At 38.5% G+C, this 18,460-nt stretch overlaps 1 protein-coding gene across 4 annotated transcripts in view; it reads right to left on the bottom strand.

The window, feature by feature from the left end:
• pabpc1 (poly(A) binding protein cytoplasmic 1) overlaps nucleotides 1–18,460 on the bottom strand; it is a 170,859-nt gene that overhangs the window by 144,195 nt on the left and 8,204 nt on the right. The window contains exons 2-15 of one of the 4 annotated variants that reach the window (XM_003226599.4): nucleotides 17,949–18,142; nucleotides 17,734–17,849; nucleotides 16,779–16,918; nucleotides 14,539–14,633; nucleotides 14,007–14,144; nucleotides 13,822–13,917; nucleotides 11,683–11,955; nucleotides 10,788–10,878; nucleotides 10,572–10,682; nucleotides 10,245–10,399; nucleotides 9,354–9,438; nucleotides 8,931–9,061; nucleotides 8,738–8,835; nucleotides 6,986–7,417 (exon numbers count right to left, since the gene is read on the bottom strand). In XM_003226599.4, the coding sequence (XP_003226647.1) occupies nucleotides 8,743–8,835; nucleotides 8,931–9,061; nucleotides 9,354–9,438; nucleotides 10,245–10,399; nucleotides 10,572–10,682; nucleotides 10,788–10,878; nucleotides 11,683–11,955; nucleotides 13,822–13,917; nucleotides 14,007–14,144; nucleotides 14,539–14,633; nucleotides 16,779–16,918; nucleotides 17,734–17,849; nucleotides 17,949–18,142 (1,718 nt within the window). In that variant the 3' untranslated portion in view covers nucleotides 6,986–7,417; nucleotides 8,738–8,742. Of the gene's footprint in view, nucleotides 1–6,985; nucleotides 7,418–8,737; nucleotides 8,836–8,930; nucleotides 9,062–9,353; nucleotides 9,439–10,244; nucleotides 10,400–10,571; nucleotides 10,683–10,787; nucleotides 10,879–11,682; nucleotides 11,956–13,821; nucleotides 13,918–14,006; nucleotides 14,145–14,538; nucleotides 14,634–16,778; nucleotides 16,919–17,733; nucleotides 17,850–17,948; nucleotides 18,143–18,460 lie in introns of those variants that run through there. The other 3 variants (XM_016996959.2, XM_008119472.3, XM_062980134.1) reach the window with 3 other exon arrangements.

The following is an 18,460-nucleotide window of genomic DNA, read 5'->3' as shown; positions in this document are numbered from 1 at the left end:
GTTGGAAACTAGGCAAGTGAGGTTTATATATCTGTGGAAGGTCCTGGGTGGGAGAAAGAACTCTTGTCTGTTGGAGGCAAGTGTGAATGTTGCAATTAATCACCTTGATTAGCATTGAAAAACCTTGCAGCTTCAAAGCCTGGGGGAATCCTTTGTTGGAAGGTGTTACTTTTAACATGAGTTGTTTTGCTTTTCCTTTTAAATTTTCACTACTCTTAAGATTTAACTCTCCAGTCCAAACTTGTCATTTTATTCTCTGTTTCATGCAAGATGGTGTGTTTGAGTCTATAACCATCCCATTAGCCAGGCGTTGTTTGGACATGCTTTCATGATTTGTCATTTTTAAGAGTATTTACTTTCAAATGCCCCGCCTTAACAATTCTGTATTTCTTTCTGAATACAGTGGTTTTGTAAAGTGCCAGAATAAGAGTTGAAAGGGTGTGTTTTTCTTCAGTCAATCCATTGTATATAGGGTGATGCAAACAGTCAGGACTACATATTTTTGGGAACGAGGGGAACAGAACCCTTTCAAATGTGAAAAAGTGCGAACAAATGAATAGCTGTTTGTCTACTAGAGATAATACTCTGTCTTCTGGGTGCAGGTCTTTATTTACTGTCCTGATTTTAGTTTTTTTTAAATATCGGCAGCCAGATTTTGTTGATTTTCCTAGTTTCCTCCTTTCTGTTGAAATTGTCCACATGCTTGTGGATTTCAATGGCTTCTCTGTGTAGTCTGACATGGTAGTTGTTAGAGTGGTCTGGCATTTCTGTGTTCTCAAATAATATGCTGTGTCCAAGTTGGTTCATCAAGTGCTCTGCTATGGCTGAATACTTCTCTAGAAATCTCCGAGTCTTTCACCATGACTCTGTGATAAATTTCTAGTGGTAGCTGGCCATAGATTTGCTCTGCAACACTGGAGTTTCCTAAATAAAACATTGTAATCAAATCTGCAAAAGTCAAATCCGTACATGCAAAGGGACAACTGTACATAATAGTACCTACAGTTACACACTATCACAAGAACATAAAATACAGCACTTCGACTCTTTATGTCAAAGACTGCCACTTCCGTTTAAAATGCCTGATGAGATCTCCATGGAAAGAAAAAGGCTCAGAAAGGGTTGTCGAAGGTTTTCATGGCTGGGATCACAGGGTTGTTGTATGTCTTTCGGGCTGTGTGCCCATGTTCCAGAAGTATTCTCTCCTGACGTTTCGCCCACATCTATGACAGGAATCCTCAGAGGCTCCATGCCTCACAGCCTCTGAGAATGCCTGCCATAGATGTGGGCAAAACGTCAGGAGAGAATACTTCTGGAACATGGCCACACAGCCCGAAAGACATACAACAACCCTGAGGCTCAGAAAGATTTTTACGTGTCAGGACCTCATACAGAACTGCGTGTTTGCCCATTTCAAGGACAAAGTGGACAAAATATTTCTCAGAGCCCCCAAAATATGTTCTGAAGATTCAGGAGATTCTGAAACAGATCAGAGAAGCACAGGAGGTACTAGAGGGAGAAGGGTGCCCATTCATATAAGAGGACACAAGTAGAAGAAATTATACAAAGCAAACCAATGAACACAAACATGAAACATGCAACAAAAATTTTAAAAGTATGGAAGCTAATCCCTAAGAGGAGCAGCTTAGGAAGCTGGGAATGTTTAGCTTGGAGAAAAGGCGGCTAAGAGGGGACCTGGTAGCTATGTGTCAATATTTGAAAAGATGTCAAAGTGAGCAGGGGTAACACTTGCTTTCGGCTACTCAAGGACAATGAATTCAAATTGCGGGACAAGAGATTCCACCTAAACACTAGGAAGAATTTCCTGGTGATAAAAGCTGTTCAGCAGTGGAATAGTCTGCCTCAGAGTGTGGAGGAGTCTCCTTATTTGGAGGTTTTTTAAGCAGATGGCCATCTTTTGGGGGTACTTTGATTGTTTTCCTGCATGCTAGAACGGTATTGGACTGGATGGCCCTTGGAGTCTCTTCCAACACTATAATTCTATCCTGATTTTATGCATAATTTTCTTTTGAGGCGCTTTTGTTTTTTGCTGCAGTTAGACCTGCCAATACTGGAGTTAAGACTGCAGCACTTTCTGAAAGCTGTGATATCCTACTCAGAGGCAGGTTTTTGGAAGGAAGTTCTTTCATTTTCATTGTTCAAATCATTTCAGGTTCAACTGGCAATCTTATCCTTATCACCTTAGTACACAAAGGAATGCAAAGGAGAGCGTAAAATGAGACAAACACTAGCACATTTTCAAGGCACCCTTGGAACGTGTTGAACCATGTGATTGTCAGTGACGGGAAAAGTAAAGAAACAGAACCCTGCATACAGACTTTGCAAATGACAATCCAAACCCAACAGATTAGAAAGACCTTATCAATGTCAAACTTTCAGACATGGTTTAGCCCCAATATTTTTTATTGGGCCCAAGGATGAAAAGTGGAGAAAGTCAGCCTTAATTGCATTATTTCGATTTGTCATTGGGCGATAACTAATTGCTTGTTTGGTAAGGGTTTGTTTGCTGCACTTGTGCAACAAATCTCACAAAAGCCCCTTGAAGTGAAATGCACACTGGTAAGACATGAGGCAGAAGGAAATGGCTGAGTAAGCAGATTGAAAGCTAGAAAACAAAAACGCTGACTATTCAGCATACAACAAGCAGCAAGAAAGGGAGCCTGCAGCAGACTGTGTTAAAAGGAACTGCTCCATAGATGGGAGGAAATTTGAAAGGGAATACATGCCAACTTTTGAGACAGGAGGCTGTGCGTCAAGAAAAACTGTAGAACGGGGTACTTGTCCAGTCACAATAGATAGTAGAAGAGTCAGAGAAACATTATTTCTAAAGGCAGAGGGGCCATGCCTGCCCTCAGCTATGCAGGAAGAGCTTGGAAAAGTTACTGTATATATTCAATGTACATGCTACTTTTAGGAGGTACAACTCCCAAGGTTCCATAACCAGCAATGCTACTCCCCCCCCCAAAGCTCCACACTTTAAAATCTCCTTGTAAGTTCTGTTCCCAATAGCAGTGAAATACTCAAATCCAGTTTATGGTGTGGAAGAATGCTTATAGGAGAAGGCAAAAGGTAAATAGCAGCACAGGAACATTAGTTTTCTCACTACATGGGGAATGTATGAAAAAGGGATTTTGCATTCATAAACTATGTCCTTGAGGAATTGTGCCATGCCACTTTCTCAGTCTGGCAAAGGATACATGAACATGGGAAGCGCAATGCCCACCTCCCCAATGATGCTGTCAAATGTACATTATGTTAAAAGCAATGCAGAACTAGCAAAAAACATTCACTGTAGGTATTGCCAATTAAAGTGGCTGCGTTTGGAATTTTAGGAGCTGGAACCTTAAAAGTTCCCATTTCCAAGTTTTGGTTCAAAATTTGTATTTGCTCCCCAATAGAACGTTTACATCAACAGTAATTTTTCTCAGCTCAGGATATGCATCAAAACACACACATAATTCAGGACCTTGGTTTCTAAGCCAGCAAGCGCTGCACTCAGAAAGCCTTTTCATACATTTATGTTCCTAGCTAAATCAGGTACAGAAAGACAGAAAGGGAAAATGAGTGAATGTATCTTCTTTCTTACACCATGCACATACTCACGGAAATATCTGAAGCAAAATAGAAAAGGTGCAAAGACTTATCTCGGTATCCATGAAGGTGATAACATTTCAGGACTTTGAGTGGAATAATAGCAAAGCCTGTATTCTCCACACTTAGAGTCTAGAAACCTCCCCTTCACTCACCTGCTGTCCTGCAGGGGAGAGTATCCAAAAAGAAGACTCATGTGTTGCCACATGGCTTGTTCTCCTTGCTCACCAGGATCAGCTGGAGCGCAAACAGCCGCATGGCAAATGGCTGTGACTCCAGTACAATAGCTCCTGCTGCCAGCCGAGATCCACACAGTCACTAAGTCAAGAGCAGTGGGAGACCAGGCTGCCTACTGTAGAAGTGAGAGCAACTACCATTTTTAAACTCAGCTGTTTTGCAAGCCACATGTTGCTCCTAGCCAATTCCATGAGATCTTTCCCATTTGAACTTTTTGTCAAAACTCGTCTTGGAAATTAGACTTGCACTCTCAGGCTTTAGACTTTTCTCTCCCTCTTGCATCTTTGTGTAGGATTGCTATCATTTCTGCTCAGATTTGTGTAACTGATAAGGGATTAATATTATGGAAACTAAAGGGTAATTATGAAGTAAAAAGTATTTTCTTCTGATTAACATTAGATATGGTAATGTGGTTGCAGAAGAATTGACATTTGTTCCAAGGCAGGGTGGGAAACCCATGGGCCTCTGCATTAGGTGGTGTTTTTACGTTTACCATCATTGACCTTAGGCAATATTGGGCATGGATAAAGAAAGTTACAATTTAGCGTTTAAAAGGCCAAGGTTTCCACATCCTCAATCATAGGCTTTGATAAATTTCTCTGAATTTATCCTCAAAACCTCTAATCGCAAAGATGTTTACGTGAATATACTTGAGAACAGAAACAGATATGAACTCTCAAATTTTCACAACCTAGAACCTATCAGCAAGGTGTTTCTCCCCTTGTTCCTTCTACACCTTACATAAATCATCTGTGGTCTGACAGCACCACCCAGTGGCACAGAAAAACAGGCACAAAAGGCTATGCATCAACTATGGATCACAATTTACTGAACAGCTCTCTTGTAGTATGTTTCTGTGGAAACACTTAGCCTTGTTTTTCAAATGCCTCATTTGGTTGATAAAGGGTTCCCCACTAGCTATGCCACTGCTTTCTCAGAGCTGCTTGAAGAATTGAGATTACTCTAAAGGCAGAACAAATGCCAAGTGCAATGTTCAGACAGCAGTGACCTTCTTAAGACATATGAATAGCTTACAGGAACTCATATAGCTACTGTGGTCCATGGAGATCACATGTGCAATATTTAAACGAGTTTATAGGCTGGGGGGGGGGGAGGGGGGAATCCTGCCCATCTTTTCTTTGTAAGTCATCTGGGAATGTACAGGATTTCAGTACAGGCAGATAATATGGTTTTTGGTCACTTGCTACACTAAAACAGTCAAGAACTCAGAGCTTCACTATTATGCACTGAGATATAACAGCTCCACAGTGGAATAGGGAAGTCAGAATACCATCTTGATTCTGGCCCAATTGATGGGAAATTCTTTGCAGTTGTCACATTCAGTTACAATGAGCAACTGTGTTGAGGGCAGAGCCACATTCAGTGGCCACTGTATGAGAATGAAAGGAGACAGGATACTATTGTGCAGAAAATTCTAACCACAAGGATAAGATGCATTTCCTACTTCCTGCATTCTGAGTACATTGTATTGTGCATTGTATGGCATTGGCAGGGTTTAATTTTTTTTGGTGCACCATGCAATTAGTTATCAGTTTGCAAATAAGTACGCTGCAATATCTTCATTCGGGTACAGGTGTAAGTATAAGAATCTCAACTGTGTATACTATCATAAAACACTGCCTTGAACTTACAACTTGAAGAAAGGATCAGTAGGGAATTTAGTTAATTTTCCTCAACATACTTACAACCTGCTTCCCCACTTCATCCGAGGCAAATGAAAAAATAACTTTCAGGATGTAGTTGCATAGTCCATTAAATGTTTGGTAATTTGTCTGTGCCACTCAGGGCATAACTTAAGTCACCACAGATAGCACCTGTTTGTCATGTGTAGCCAACTGAAAATACTGGAATGGGACTAGTTCGTTTTGCTTTCATTCTAATATCTATAAGCCTCTCCTCATGAAGGGAAGATTTTGATAAACAGTCTAGTGCAGGCATGGGCAAACTTCCCCCCTCCAGGTGTTTTGGATTTCAACTCTCACAATTCCTAATAGCTGGTGGCCTGCAGGGCTGAAGTTTGCCCATGCCTGGTCTAGTCTGTTGATTTTTGATGGTTAATTTATACTTTTAATTCTTTATTTTGAAGTAGTAACTAGTAATTTCAAACAACTTGTTATTTTGCTTTATGGAAATGGAAAGTGACACTCCATCGGTCTTTTAAGTTTTAAAAAGATGCATACCTGCCCCTAAAAGGACTGGCTTGAACTAGTTTATTCTTCAGGTGTAAGTTATACAACTGAAGTAAAGCCACTTATTGCACACTGAAATCACCAATATTTTAAATAGATTCCAACATGGCAGACAGTTTCTGGCTGTGGCGCTTTTGGAATACACAACCCTCAAACATTTTGAAGATTGCACAGTATACAAACTCTTTCTCCATGTACTCAGAGGAATCAGATGGCTGTGCTTCACATGCTACTTGGCTGAGCTTATAGTTAAAAACGAAAGATTAACATACAGGTCTAAGCCGTCACCACGCAACAAAACAACCAGCCTGGTTTGATGCGACACAAATGGATACCAAACAGCTGCTTCTACAGCCTCCAGTTCTGACATCCCAGAAATCATTGTTCCCATCTCCTCTAGCCTAGTAAATTATGTGACAGCTGAAGCCATGTCGCCTTGCAACCACATTTGAACAGACTGTTACTGAGGACTGCCAATATATCTGGATTTGGAAATCTGCTCTGTGCCCTTTTATTGGTTCTGCTGTTACCATGAAAAATATATTCTAATTTACAAGCTAAACAGTCATATAAAACAGGCTTTTGCAAACAGTATGGCCTGAAACTGGGAGTAATTCAAACCTTATTTATACAACTAAACTCAAATGTGTTTACGCCTCTAGAGTAAAGTTTATACAAGTATGAAATTTTTTACATTTTACACCTCAAGCCATAAGTGATGTTCAGCTCTAGAAAATGCTGGCAAACATTTTAAGCTATAAAGAAATGAATCTGGCTATTTCAATTAATGTTAGTGCTCACAGGCAATCCATTAACAGGTGGCTCAATGTGGATTAATCTTATTTGAAACAGAATTCATAATATATTGCTTTCTAAATTCATACTTCATTCTGACAGTCTCACTAGAAAGAAAGAATACAAAATGGTCAGTGTTTAAGGATTTTTATTAAAGCAAGAATTTTATAATCCAAATTATGGTTCTTTGCTCAGCTATCAATCCTTACTGTTAACTACAACAGTAGCGATATTCTGAGCTTTTCCACAGTAAATTACAAAATTAAAGAAAGGAATGCTTTAAATTTCTGTACTGTGTTGAAAATTATTTCCCTCGGGTTTTATAAAACATTAATTTGTTTTTTTTCAACTTTTGCTATTTTTTTGTATTTTAAATCAATAGGTAATCTAGGACTGTTTTGCTAGTCCTGGCATTTGTTGTGTACATAAGCTTCAAAGTTTCCTTTCCTTTTTTTTAAATGTATTTTATATTTTTCAATGTTTTTCTCAATATTTAGTAGTTTTTCCATGTTTAGATTTTTTTCTTCGGTGAAGCGAAATTATAGTAAGTAGTCCCGGATCTTCTGCAAGCAAGAGAATTCATGTATTAATATGGCAATATTACTACTTTTGAAGTACAAATTGTCATATAATCTTCACTGAAATTACAAAGCAGTATACCCTGACAGCGCACACATTTAACATTTTGTGCCTCTCCTGTAAATTGTTAGGATGCAGAGAACATACTATTATTATCATTATGTTTATTTATACCCCACTTTTTCTCTCCAAAAGGAGACTATAGATTTTGTTGGATGGTGTTCTCTATTAGACATACTTATCAAAGCATGCATTGTAGCTTGAACTTAAAAATCCAAGCTCTCTGGACAAAGATCTGAAGAAACACTGAAAGCTACTCCTTTGACTCTTGTTGGTGTGCAACAGGTCAGTTCTTCAACCAAAGGTATTAACATTCTATAAACAGTCAAAAGCCTCTCTAGGGCAATAGGTGGGAGAAGCATCAGAGACAGAAATTCAGAATGTAGCTTTTGAATATACAGTAGAGTCTCACTTATCCAACGTAAATAGGCTGGCAGAATGTTGGATAAGCGAATATATTGGATAATAAGGAGAGATTAAGGAAAGGCCTATTAATCATCAAATTAGGTTATGATTTTACAAATTAAGCACCAAAACATGTTATGCAACAAATTTGACAGAAAAAGTAGTTCGATACATAGTAATGCTATGTAATAATTACTGTATTTACGAATTTAGCACCAAAATATCACGATGTATTGAAAACATTGACAACAAAAATGCGTTGGATAACCTAGAGTGTTGGATAAGCGAGACTTTACTCTGTGTGTATGTATGTGTGTGTGTGTGTGTGTGTGTGTGTGTGTGTGTGTGTGTGTATATATATATATATATATATATATATATATATAGTTCATAGAGCTACCATAGTTCACTCTGGATTTGGTTAAAAACAACCAGGTCAATATTGATCTTGGCCTAGAAAAATTCCAAGAACTATAATAAACATGCTTTGTTACTTGCTAAGCAATGATGTTATACTCCATTTTTTAAACGGAAAGCTTAATTTCCATTAAGTGGGGATCCTGATAAGTAAAGTAGCAATAATCCAGAAAATGTAGACACATAATATACTTTTGGCTGCAACTTTGCCTCACAGTTGAGGATGAGAATTCATAAAACAGGTGGGGTTGCTATGCAGATGTTATGCTTGTAGCAGGAAATGTCAGTGAACATTAGAAATGCGCCAGCACAGTAAGGTAGGTGCTCCCTACAATCTCTAGCTTGCCAAGACTACGCTATTCCCGAACATAGCATTTCGCAGTGCCTTGCCATATTTAAACTTTATTTTCAAGAATACATACGGATGTTAGACGCTTGGAACACCCGCTGGGTTGTTAACTGCTTTCTGGGCAGCTTCTTTAGCTTGATGGGCTTGCAGTACGGCTACAGCTTCGTCAACCTAATAAAGAGCGTAAAAAAAATCATTTACATTTTTGTACCGATAAGCCAATTCAACAGCTAATACTGCACTGAAAGAAAGAAAAAAACACCAACCTTCGAACGAAGAGATTCAGGAGACTCAAGCATATGGAGGAGTTCAGAGTTATCAATCTCTAACAGCATACCAGTGATTTTGCCCGCCAGAGTGGGGTGCATGGCTTGAATCAGGGGGAACAGACGTTCTCCTAGAAAAGAGCCAACAAGTTTGCAAGGTTTTTATTCACCGCTGGATTACTTTTGTCAACAATTCTGAATGGATCTGACATGTAGTAGCCACATATTCATATTTAAAACATGTTCCTTGAGAACAGCATGGTGCAAATTCAAGCAGGATTAAAGGCCTATTATAGCAATGTGTTATTGAATACCCATTTCAGTATAACCCTATTAGTCTGAGCCAATGAAGTCAAACTATGGGCTGCCCACACCCAATCCGCTCGCCATGTGACCACTACCACTCATAAAACACTAACTTACCCAGCATCTGCTTTTGTTCTTGTGGAGGAGCAGAAGCCAACATGGAAGCAGTCAAAGGTTCTTGACCCTGAACATGGACAGCAGGCTAGAATATGAAAAAAGAGTATTAAATTCAGGATTTTTTTGTCAGAATGTACATGGTAGGCAGTTTTAGCTTTATTGCTGGTACTTAGAAAAACAACTCTGGCAAACAATGAATGCATAAATGCAAATTAGTAGCAGTTTGTCAGGTTATTGGTAAAACGACTGACTTTGAGTTCTACATTTACATTATTTGTGATCTTAAAAAAGCAAACTGATACTGAAGTTTCCTTTAAATCTGGCCTTTTAGCTGGATCTCTATGCAAAGTTAATGTTGTTGATATCAATAGTCCTGGATGGATCTAACTGTATTGGCTCAGGCTGTTATCACAAAACTCTGAAGATAACCAATACTACAGCCACATAATTTGGTAGCACAATTGTGTCATAATTCCCCCTCCACCAACCCCCAGTTCCATACTAAACAAAGTATGTACTCTTCAGTATCCCTCATTTGAATCCATTTTTAAAACTACACTTAATGCAAACATTCTTTGCCAAAAGAGACAGTGGCCCTATGCTTTCTCCATTTTAATGATCAAAAATAAAAACCAAAAATACTTTGTCATTTTCATTTTTAAAATCTCTACACGTTACGCCTAAAGAACCTAAAGATCACCTGCTAAAACCTCATCTAGATCTCTACAGACTTCTCTACCTCCTTCAATCTCTCAAAGTTACACAAAAACATCAGCATCAATTTAATTCTCCCACTGATTCAAAAAACATTTCTGTACTTTTTTAGCTTACAAAATAAAGTCCATACACTATTACTATTTTAAAAGACCATGTACTAATTGCCACACTCACCTGCTGCATAGCAACTTGGGGTTGGGTGTTAAGATGCTGCTGAGGATTGCGAACACCTGCAGCGTACTTATATTGTGGACCAGTGCGCACAGCTGGAGTAGCTGCCGCAGCAGCAGCAGCTGGACGTGGACCCATGGTTTGAGTTGATGTGTTTGCTGGGGAGGAAATTATTTCTGGTTAATTGTAGAACTATGTCAAAGCTACATTTTAAAGGCCTGAGATAATCTTTTAAAAATATATTTTGTCCAAACATGCAGGAAAAACTAAACTGCACACACTGATTAGTACTATCCAGACTAAATGAAGTAGCAGAACTCCCAAACTCACCAACACGTTGTGTGGACATGACACGTGGAACCTGTGATGAAGCTGGCCTCATGGTACTGAATGGGGGTCTAGGAGCTGCAGGGCGGATGGCACCTGGCATGTTCTGGAAGGCTACGTTCAAGAACATTTGATTCAAGTAAGAATTTTGCAACTAACAAAATTACGTCTTAATTAGTTAAGCCCAAGATACCCCTTAAATAAAAGCAAGTGACTTACGATGTGGTCTGGCACCCTGAGCAGTCCAACGAGGACTTGGTCTAAGCTGAGCCAGTTGGCTAGTAGGATAATATGCAGCACGGTTCTGTGTCTGTCAAAAAACAACAGAATATTAATTAATTTCATCTATCTCCAATATTTTACTGTGGCAGATAAATGTCTGCAAATTTAACATTTAATCCACATGTGCATAATTACATTATGTGAAACTATTCTGGGCTTTCTACACAGCCCGATTACTGTAATACGTAATACTTTGTTAGCAATCTATTTCTACCCATTAAGTATAACTTTATTAGCCATATACTTCTGCTAGGCATTGTTAGGGATTCCTCTTCTTCAGAAAAGGAAGGGGAGCAGGAAAGTGTTCATGAGTCAAGAGGGGCAGTTGGAATCTGAGGAGCAGATTCTGCAAGTACCCACATTTCAGGAAAGGCGAAAGAAAAGAGAGCAGAGATGGCAGCCAGAATAGCTGCCAAAAATGCAGCTAAGTAATTGGGAACCGCCCTAGCAGCTGTGGGGGAATTCAGGCATATAAATCAGAAGCAGATGCTGTCAGCTTTTGCTGGTAACAAACTGGCTCTAATGCCTAGGCCTTCACTCCCCTTGTGCCTGCTTTGAGTCTGCATCTGGGAAACTGCCCCTAAGGATTTATTGCTGTTTCTTTGTCTGAAGTAAGACTGCTACTTGATTTGGGAATTTATCAGACTTAAGAACTGTGTTTGCCCTAAGACTTCCTTGCTTTCTTTTGCATTATGCCACTGAATGTGCTGTTCTTTATGTTTTGCTGAAGTAAAAAAGTTTTCATTAACTTACCACATTGTTTTAAGGCTGTTCTTGAAAGACAAAACACGACAGGCATTAAGTGTAACAGGGAACACAACTCAAACCATACCTGTGGAATGGCGGCCATGAAGTAACCTGAAGGTGGTGCAGGCTGGTAAGGATTGATGACTGGATTGGGCACTGCTCTTACACTTGCCATCCTCTGCATGTACTGGTTGGTGAGGTGAGCCTGGCGTTCTTCTTTACGCTGGGCTAAGGCTACATATAGGGGTTTGGTAGCCACAATTCTACCATTCATTTCTGTAACTGCTTTTGTTGCTTCTTCTGGTGAAGAAAAGCAAACAAACCCAAAACCTTTGCTGCGTCCGCCTTCCATCATGACCTGCCAAAATAAAAATGCAACCTTACAAATGTAATATAGAAAATGAAACAGTATCCTAAGAACACAGGAATCCAATCACAGGCCTATTTGGTGCAATATTCTGTTTAACAGTTACTTACAGCATTCTCCCGAAGGACCTGAGTGCAACTGAATCCCTCCCAAGCAACTGCTGTAAAGAAGCATATTGTCCGATACTGAAAAAAGTAACAGCCATCTTAACTAACACTGGATGAAAGTAACCTCTGTTAATTTATCTAATACTCTTCTGAAGCCATTAAAATTGGAAGCCAATATCACATTCTTCAACCATTAATTCTCCAGTTTATGCATCGTGTTAAAAAAAACACTTCATTTAACCTGTCTTAAATTTGCCACCAGAAGCTCATTCAGCTTCAATAGATTAGCCCAGATTTCAGAATTACAAAACAGAGATAAGTGCCCTCTTTGCTTTCTACACCACACCTAATTTTAACAGAACTATCTTTATTACTCTTACTCATTTTTCTCCTCTAACTTAAATAGCCCCCAATTTTTTAACCTTTCATCCTGGGACAGTCCCTTGATGATTTGGGTTTCCCTTTTCTAAAGCTCCTTTTCTAAAGATCAACCTTTTTTCTTAGATACAGCAGCCAGAACTGAACAGAATTCTCCTTTATGTAGTCACATTACAGGGAAAGTTGGGGACTGGCAGCTTTATTATTGGTCCTTTTCTAGTTACATCTGAGCTGACAGATACTTAATAGACCAACATTTTCATGAAGCTGTCTAGGAAAAGCCCAAGATCATCAGCTTTAGTCACTGCCAGCCGAGATCTTATCAGTGTACACATGTGCACTCTGTACCAATATAAACAATTTAACACTTAAAAGTATAGCGAGTTCCATTTGGTGCTATTACTTCCAGAGTTTGGAGACCTCATTTTGGATCTCTGCAATCCACTTACGTTCCCTCCATCTTAAACAGTTGATGTAACCAGGAAACTTGGCTCTCACTACTCACTTCTAACTCCATATTCTTTCATAGACAAGAATCCCAAGGCCAGATCTGGAAAGGAGCTCCAATGCTCCTGTATCTCCACTGAAAGAACTATCAATTTATTTTTACTGTGCTTCCTGATATTTGACTAGTTTTTAAATTGTAAAATGACTTCTTTTATCTAATGAATGTTAACTTAGATCAGGAGTGATTGATGTAGGCCACTATCAACACAATTTCAAAGTGTCTTTTGACTACTCAAACAATTTGCCAAACTCTAGTATACAAATGTGTGTATGTGTGTAGTACCTTCAACTCATCAACAATTGGCTGCCCATTGAATTTCATGGAGTTTTCTTAGGCAAAGAATCCTTTGAAGTGATTTGCTATTTTTTCCTCTGAAATACAGCATACACTGTATTCACTGACAGCCCCCATTCAAATACTAACCAGAACTGATCCTGGTATGAGATCTTGTATATTTATTTTAAATATAAAAACTCAGTATTCCTTTGTCAGCTTCAATCTGCACAAAGCTGGCATCATCTGTTGATGAACTACCCAACTGATACATGGAGTGATTTGTATTTTTAGATTAAGTATTCCCACCCCCAGGGAGCCAGACTGACTAAAAAGGGTTTTTTTTTGTGTGTGTAGTGATGTCTGACAGTAAAGAAGGAATGTAATTTTACATCCAAATATCTACTATTCATTTATTAATATGTCAATTATGCTTAGGTTTTAGTACAATGTTGTGTACAGCCACAAATTTTCATGTTTGTACTTGATTCAAGTTAACTATAATGAAAAGCAGCTAAGAACTGCATTTTGGAATGAATTATTCTTTCTCCAAATAATCATAAAAACATGAATGGAATAAACGGATGTTACCTTTGCACTAGTAATTGTGCCAAATGGTGAAAATTCTTTACGTAGGCGTTCATCATCAATTCCATCATCTAGATTTTTCACATAAAGGTTTACACCCTGGAAAAATATAAAAAATATGTCAAGTATATGAATGTGTACAACATATATAAAACAATGAATTCTTATTTGTTCGAATGAAGATCTACCTGGTATCTGGTGATCCTGTCCTGTTTCATTTGTTCAAATTTGCGCTTCAGCTCTGTTTGCCTTTCTACTTTTTTCTGAGCTCTACCAACATATATTTGTTTTCCATTGAGTTCTTTTCCATTCATCTCATCAACTGCCTTCATTAATAAAAAAAAGATATTTTATCATCTTTGCATAGTTGATTCTATACAGAATTAAGCCCTACAACAAAAATTAAAATAGGAGAAGCAAAGAACTGAAATAAACACTGACAGTGAACTAAATATATAGCAGACTGAAACGTACTTCTGTCCTTCCAGAGAGGAGACTATACAATAAGACATAAGCATTCAAATTTAAAGGAGATTTGCGAAAGTGGGAAAACATGATTATATTCCTTGGCTCACTCTCAGATGTACATTAGATGTGCATTAACAAACTAAAATAGCATAAAGACTATTTGACAGATATAAAGGCATACCTGACAAAAAGACCAAAAACCTCAGTCTTAATGAGATAACTCACAATATCCACAAAACTATACATACTTACTTTCTGAGCATCTTCATGTCTTTCAAAACTGACAAAACCAAAGCCTTTGGATTTTCCACTCTCATCAGTCATAACTTTCACGCTCAAGGCAGGTCCTAAAAGGTGCATAAGAGCCATTACATTTATTCTCCAGTTTTCAAGAGTGTGGTCTGGAAAGCTATAATTTAGTAAACATGTTGGAAAAGCTTTTCACTCAGATATCATCTCATAAAACTGAGATAAGGCCCCATTTTAAAGACCTTTTTTCCAAATGCAGGTAAGACTAATAATTGGGCAATACAATGTCAGCATTAGACTCTACTCTTTGCCTTATCAAACTTATTTTGAAAGAATGCCCTGACTTCTCGTGTATATAACAACATTAATCCAAACAAAGCAATATAATCACATATCTAATAGGCTGTAATGTACAACATTTAAGACACGGATGAATTATTTTAAGCATTTTACTGGAATAAAATATATACATCTAATATTATCATTCCGCTCTAGATTAAATCACATGGTTATTTCACTGTCGCAGGCCAGAATGTCACTCATTCCCCTGCTTCATTTCATTTAATGCTGTAATTTTCAAACTTTTGGATCACAGGTAAACAACTGAGAACAGACTGAGGGATCATATGCCCACAATATTTCTTTTTGGAGCACATATTCCTTTTGCTGGCTTTATCTGAGATTAATGCCAGGTCCACAGTAGCAAAAAAAGTCCTTTGTTTTCAGTGTTGCTGGAACATGGCATTTTTGCCAATCTTTAAAGCAAACATGCTTATTTTAGGATTTAGTGTGATTTAAAATAACTGTCTAGTTATTTTTTGAATGTCACTGATTTTTTAAAAAATAAGTGCCTCCCTGCTTTCAATCAGTGTCACCCGAGGCAGTCATTCATCCTCTCTCCCATTCCTCTTTCCAGACATCACTTTAAAAACAATATGGAAAGGAAGGTGTGGACTTGGCACGTGAAGGGCCCAACATCACTACTACGGTAGTGTGTGAGTGTGGCTAATCCACTGGAAGGTCGTCCATAGTTCTTTCAATTCAAACCATGAACCTTCAGGCTCCAACTGAGCGTTTGCAGCTTGAACTGGGGGCACTCTGTATACCTTTCCTACCCATACCACACACATGCAGTGTTTCCCTTCTTTCATTTTTCTGTTGGCTGTTTGATCATGTGAGGAAGTCTGCTTCACTTGCTTTGCCCTCCCTCAATCTGTGTCCCCATATTGTTGCAGCATTGCCAGTTTGTAATTTCAAGTCCAGTGCCTGAGCAGAACCCAATAGCCATAGGGTCGCAATTATCTATCACTCTTTTTGTCTTAAAAGTACGGATGGAGAGTGTTTAGGGACATCTAATTATCTCACACCTGTATCCCTTCCCACTTCCCCAGTATTTCAAAATATAATGTGACAGAGAATAATCCAATGTAGCAATCACATAAAAATGGTGGGACACTCCATTTAATCTTGAAGTAACTTCTGGAGGGGAGATGACCTAGCTGTCAATATGCATTAAGTTTGTATTAACATGATGCTGTTGGGAATGAAACCGGGGCATGATAATGCACAGGTTTTTTTCATGTCAGAAGCAACTTGAGAAACGGTCAAGTCACTTCTGGTGTGAGAGAATTGGCCGTCTGCAAGGACGTTGCCCAGGGGACATCCAGATATTTTACCTTCCTGTGGGGGGCTTTCCCCATGACCCCACATGAGCTGGAGCTGACAGACAGGAGCTCACCCCGGATTTGAACCGTCGACCTTTCGGTCAGCAGTTCTGCCGGCGCAAGGGTTTAAAACTCATTGCGCCACCGGGGGCTCTAATGCACAGTTGAACAGATTTGTATTGCTGGTGTGGATTAAGCCTCTGTATTAAACTGGTAACACCTGTAATACAGTTAAGGAATGAGGATTTAAAACCAACTTGGTTTCATTCAAATTCTCATTAAAATGGAGCTCCAGGTAATCTTGATGGACAGTCAAGTTAATGTTATCATACAGGGTTATGGTCAGTGGCAAGACACCTTTACTCTACAAGGTAGAATCACAATTTAGTAATACAATACATGACACATTACCACAACATATGTCAGGCTCAGTTCCTAATATCTTCAGTTAAAATGTTAATGATCCCCTTAAAAAGTTAATGGACTCAGCTTAAGGCAACCTTGTTATAGGGGAGTCAAAGATGGGAGCACATCAGCTCTTAATTAGTTTTTATATACATGGAAAGGAAAGGACATTACCAAACTTGCCAAAGAGTTCCTTAAGTCGCTCATCGTCCATATCTTCTCCAAAATTCTTGATATAAACATTAGTGAATTCCTTCGCACGAGCTCCAAGCTCTGCTTCACGCTCTTTACGAGATTTAAACCTTCCAACAAATCTGGTTTAAAAAAGGTGAAAAATTACTTAGATTTCTTGACAAAATTAAAGGTCTATACAGTTAAAATATTTAAGGCTGCTAACCCATGGCACACGTTGATTCCCTGGATGCAAGCACCTGCCATATTACACACCCCCAGCTAGGAAAACAGAGAATAAAGCTGTGTTTGGTTGTGTGCCTATCCTGGTAGACAAGACTGTTCAGAACAGGGCATCCAGATCCCTTCATGGTGCTCCCTCACACAGCATGATATAGGGACTTCCAACTATGACATAACTGCCTCTCTCATAGTTCCTGTGCAATGTGAGTAATTTACCTTCACACACACCTTGGACAGACCATCCAAGTGTTGACTCCCTTAGTCACTGACCATGCTGTTTGCGGATTATGAGGACAGCAGTCCAAAAGCTGTGAAGCATACCAGGTGGAACACCCTGATCTAAATTAATATTGAAATATCAGTATATAATATTCTTATATATCGAATTTGTTAAAACAAGCTTTTAGAACATCAGATTATATCTATTCATGGTTTTCACTAGCAACAAGAAACTTCATTCATATAAAATGAGGAACCCAATTTCCCTCCCTTATGTAGTGTCGCCTTTAGACTTCCTCCTCTATTGTATTGAATAATACTCTAATATTCAGGCATACCTTTCAGAGTCACAAAGGACTTGAGGGGGTAAGAAAATATAATCAATAATCATGTGTCCTGCCTTGTACAAAGTGGAAATAATTTTATGGAAGCACAAACCACCATTCCATTAAGTTCTGAATTTTAAGAACTCCATGAAAAACACTTGCATACTCACACTTTGCGATCATTAAGAAGCATTCCATTCATTTTTTCAATAGCTCTTTCTGCAGCTTCTTGCGTTTCAAAGTGTACAAATCCATAGCCTTTGGATCCATTTTCATCACACACAACCTAATAAAATATATTAAAATGTTTGTGAAACTATCTGATTGCAATTATATTAACTCTTGATACTAAATTAGTATTCTGTTTCCATTTCTCTCAACTTACCTTACAAGAGAGGATGTTTCCGAAAGCAGAAAATGTGTCATACAAAGCTTTATTGTCAATTGATTTGTCCAAATTTTTGATAAAGATGTTACCAACACCACTTTTACGTAGAGACGGATCACGCTGAGACCACATGATACGCACTGGCTTCCCTTTAATGACATCAAAATTCATGGTATCTAAAGCTCTCTCAGCTGTAAAAATAAATAAAGTAGTGTTACTAATGCAATGCTTGTGACCTAGCCTACAAAAATCAGGTTCACTCTCATTTTTCCAATTCCACAAAATTGTATACTATTCCTATTTATAGTGTTCAGCGACGACCATATTATTCCAGGATAGAAGAACATACTGGAATGAGGGCAAGCACTGAAATGAAAAAGACTGTGAAATTAATGTGACCCATGGGTAGGTTGTTCTAATTAAATCCCAAAAATCGATTTGCTCAATGTCTTCTGGAGTAACACTTTAAAACAAGTTCTTAAGATCTGTCCTTTGTATTTTAAGAGACA

This window comes from Anolis carolinensis, chromosome 4 (assembly GCF_035594765.1).
Source record: "Anolis carolinensis isolate JA03-04 chromosome 4, rAnoCar3.1.pri, whole genome shotgun sequence".
Lineage (NCBI taxonomy): Eukaryota > Metazoa > Chordata > Lepidosauria > Squamata > Dactyloidae > Anolis > Anolis carolinensis.
The sequence above is the reverse complement of the archived record's forward strand: the minus strand, read 5'-3'. Positions and strand labels throughout refer to the sequence as shown.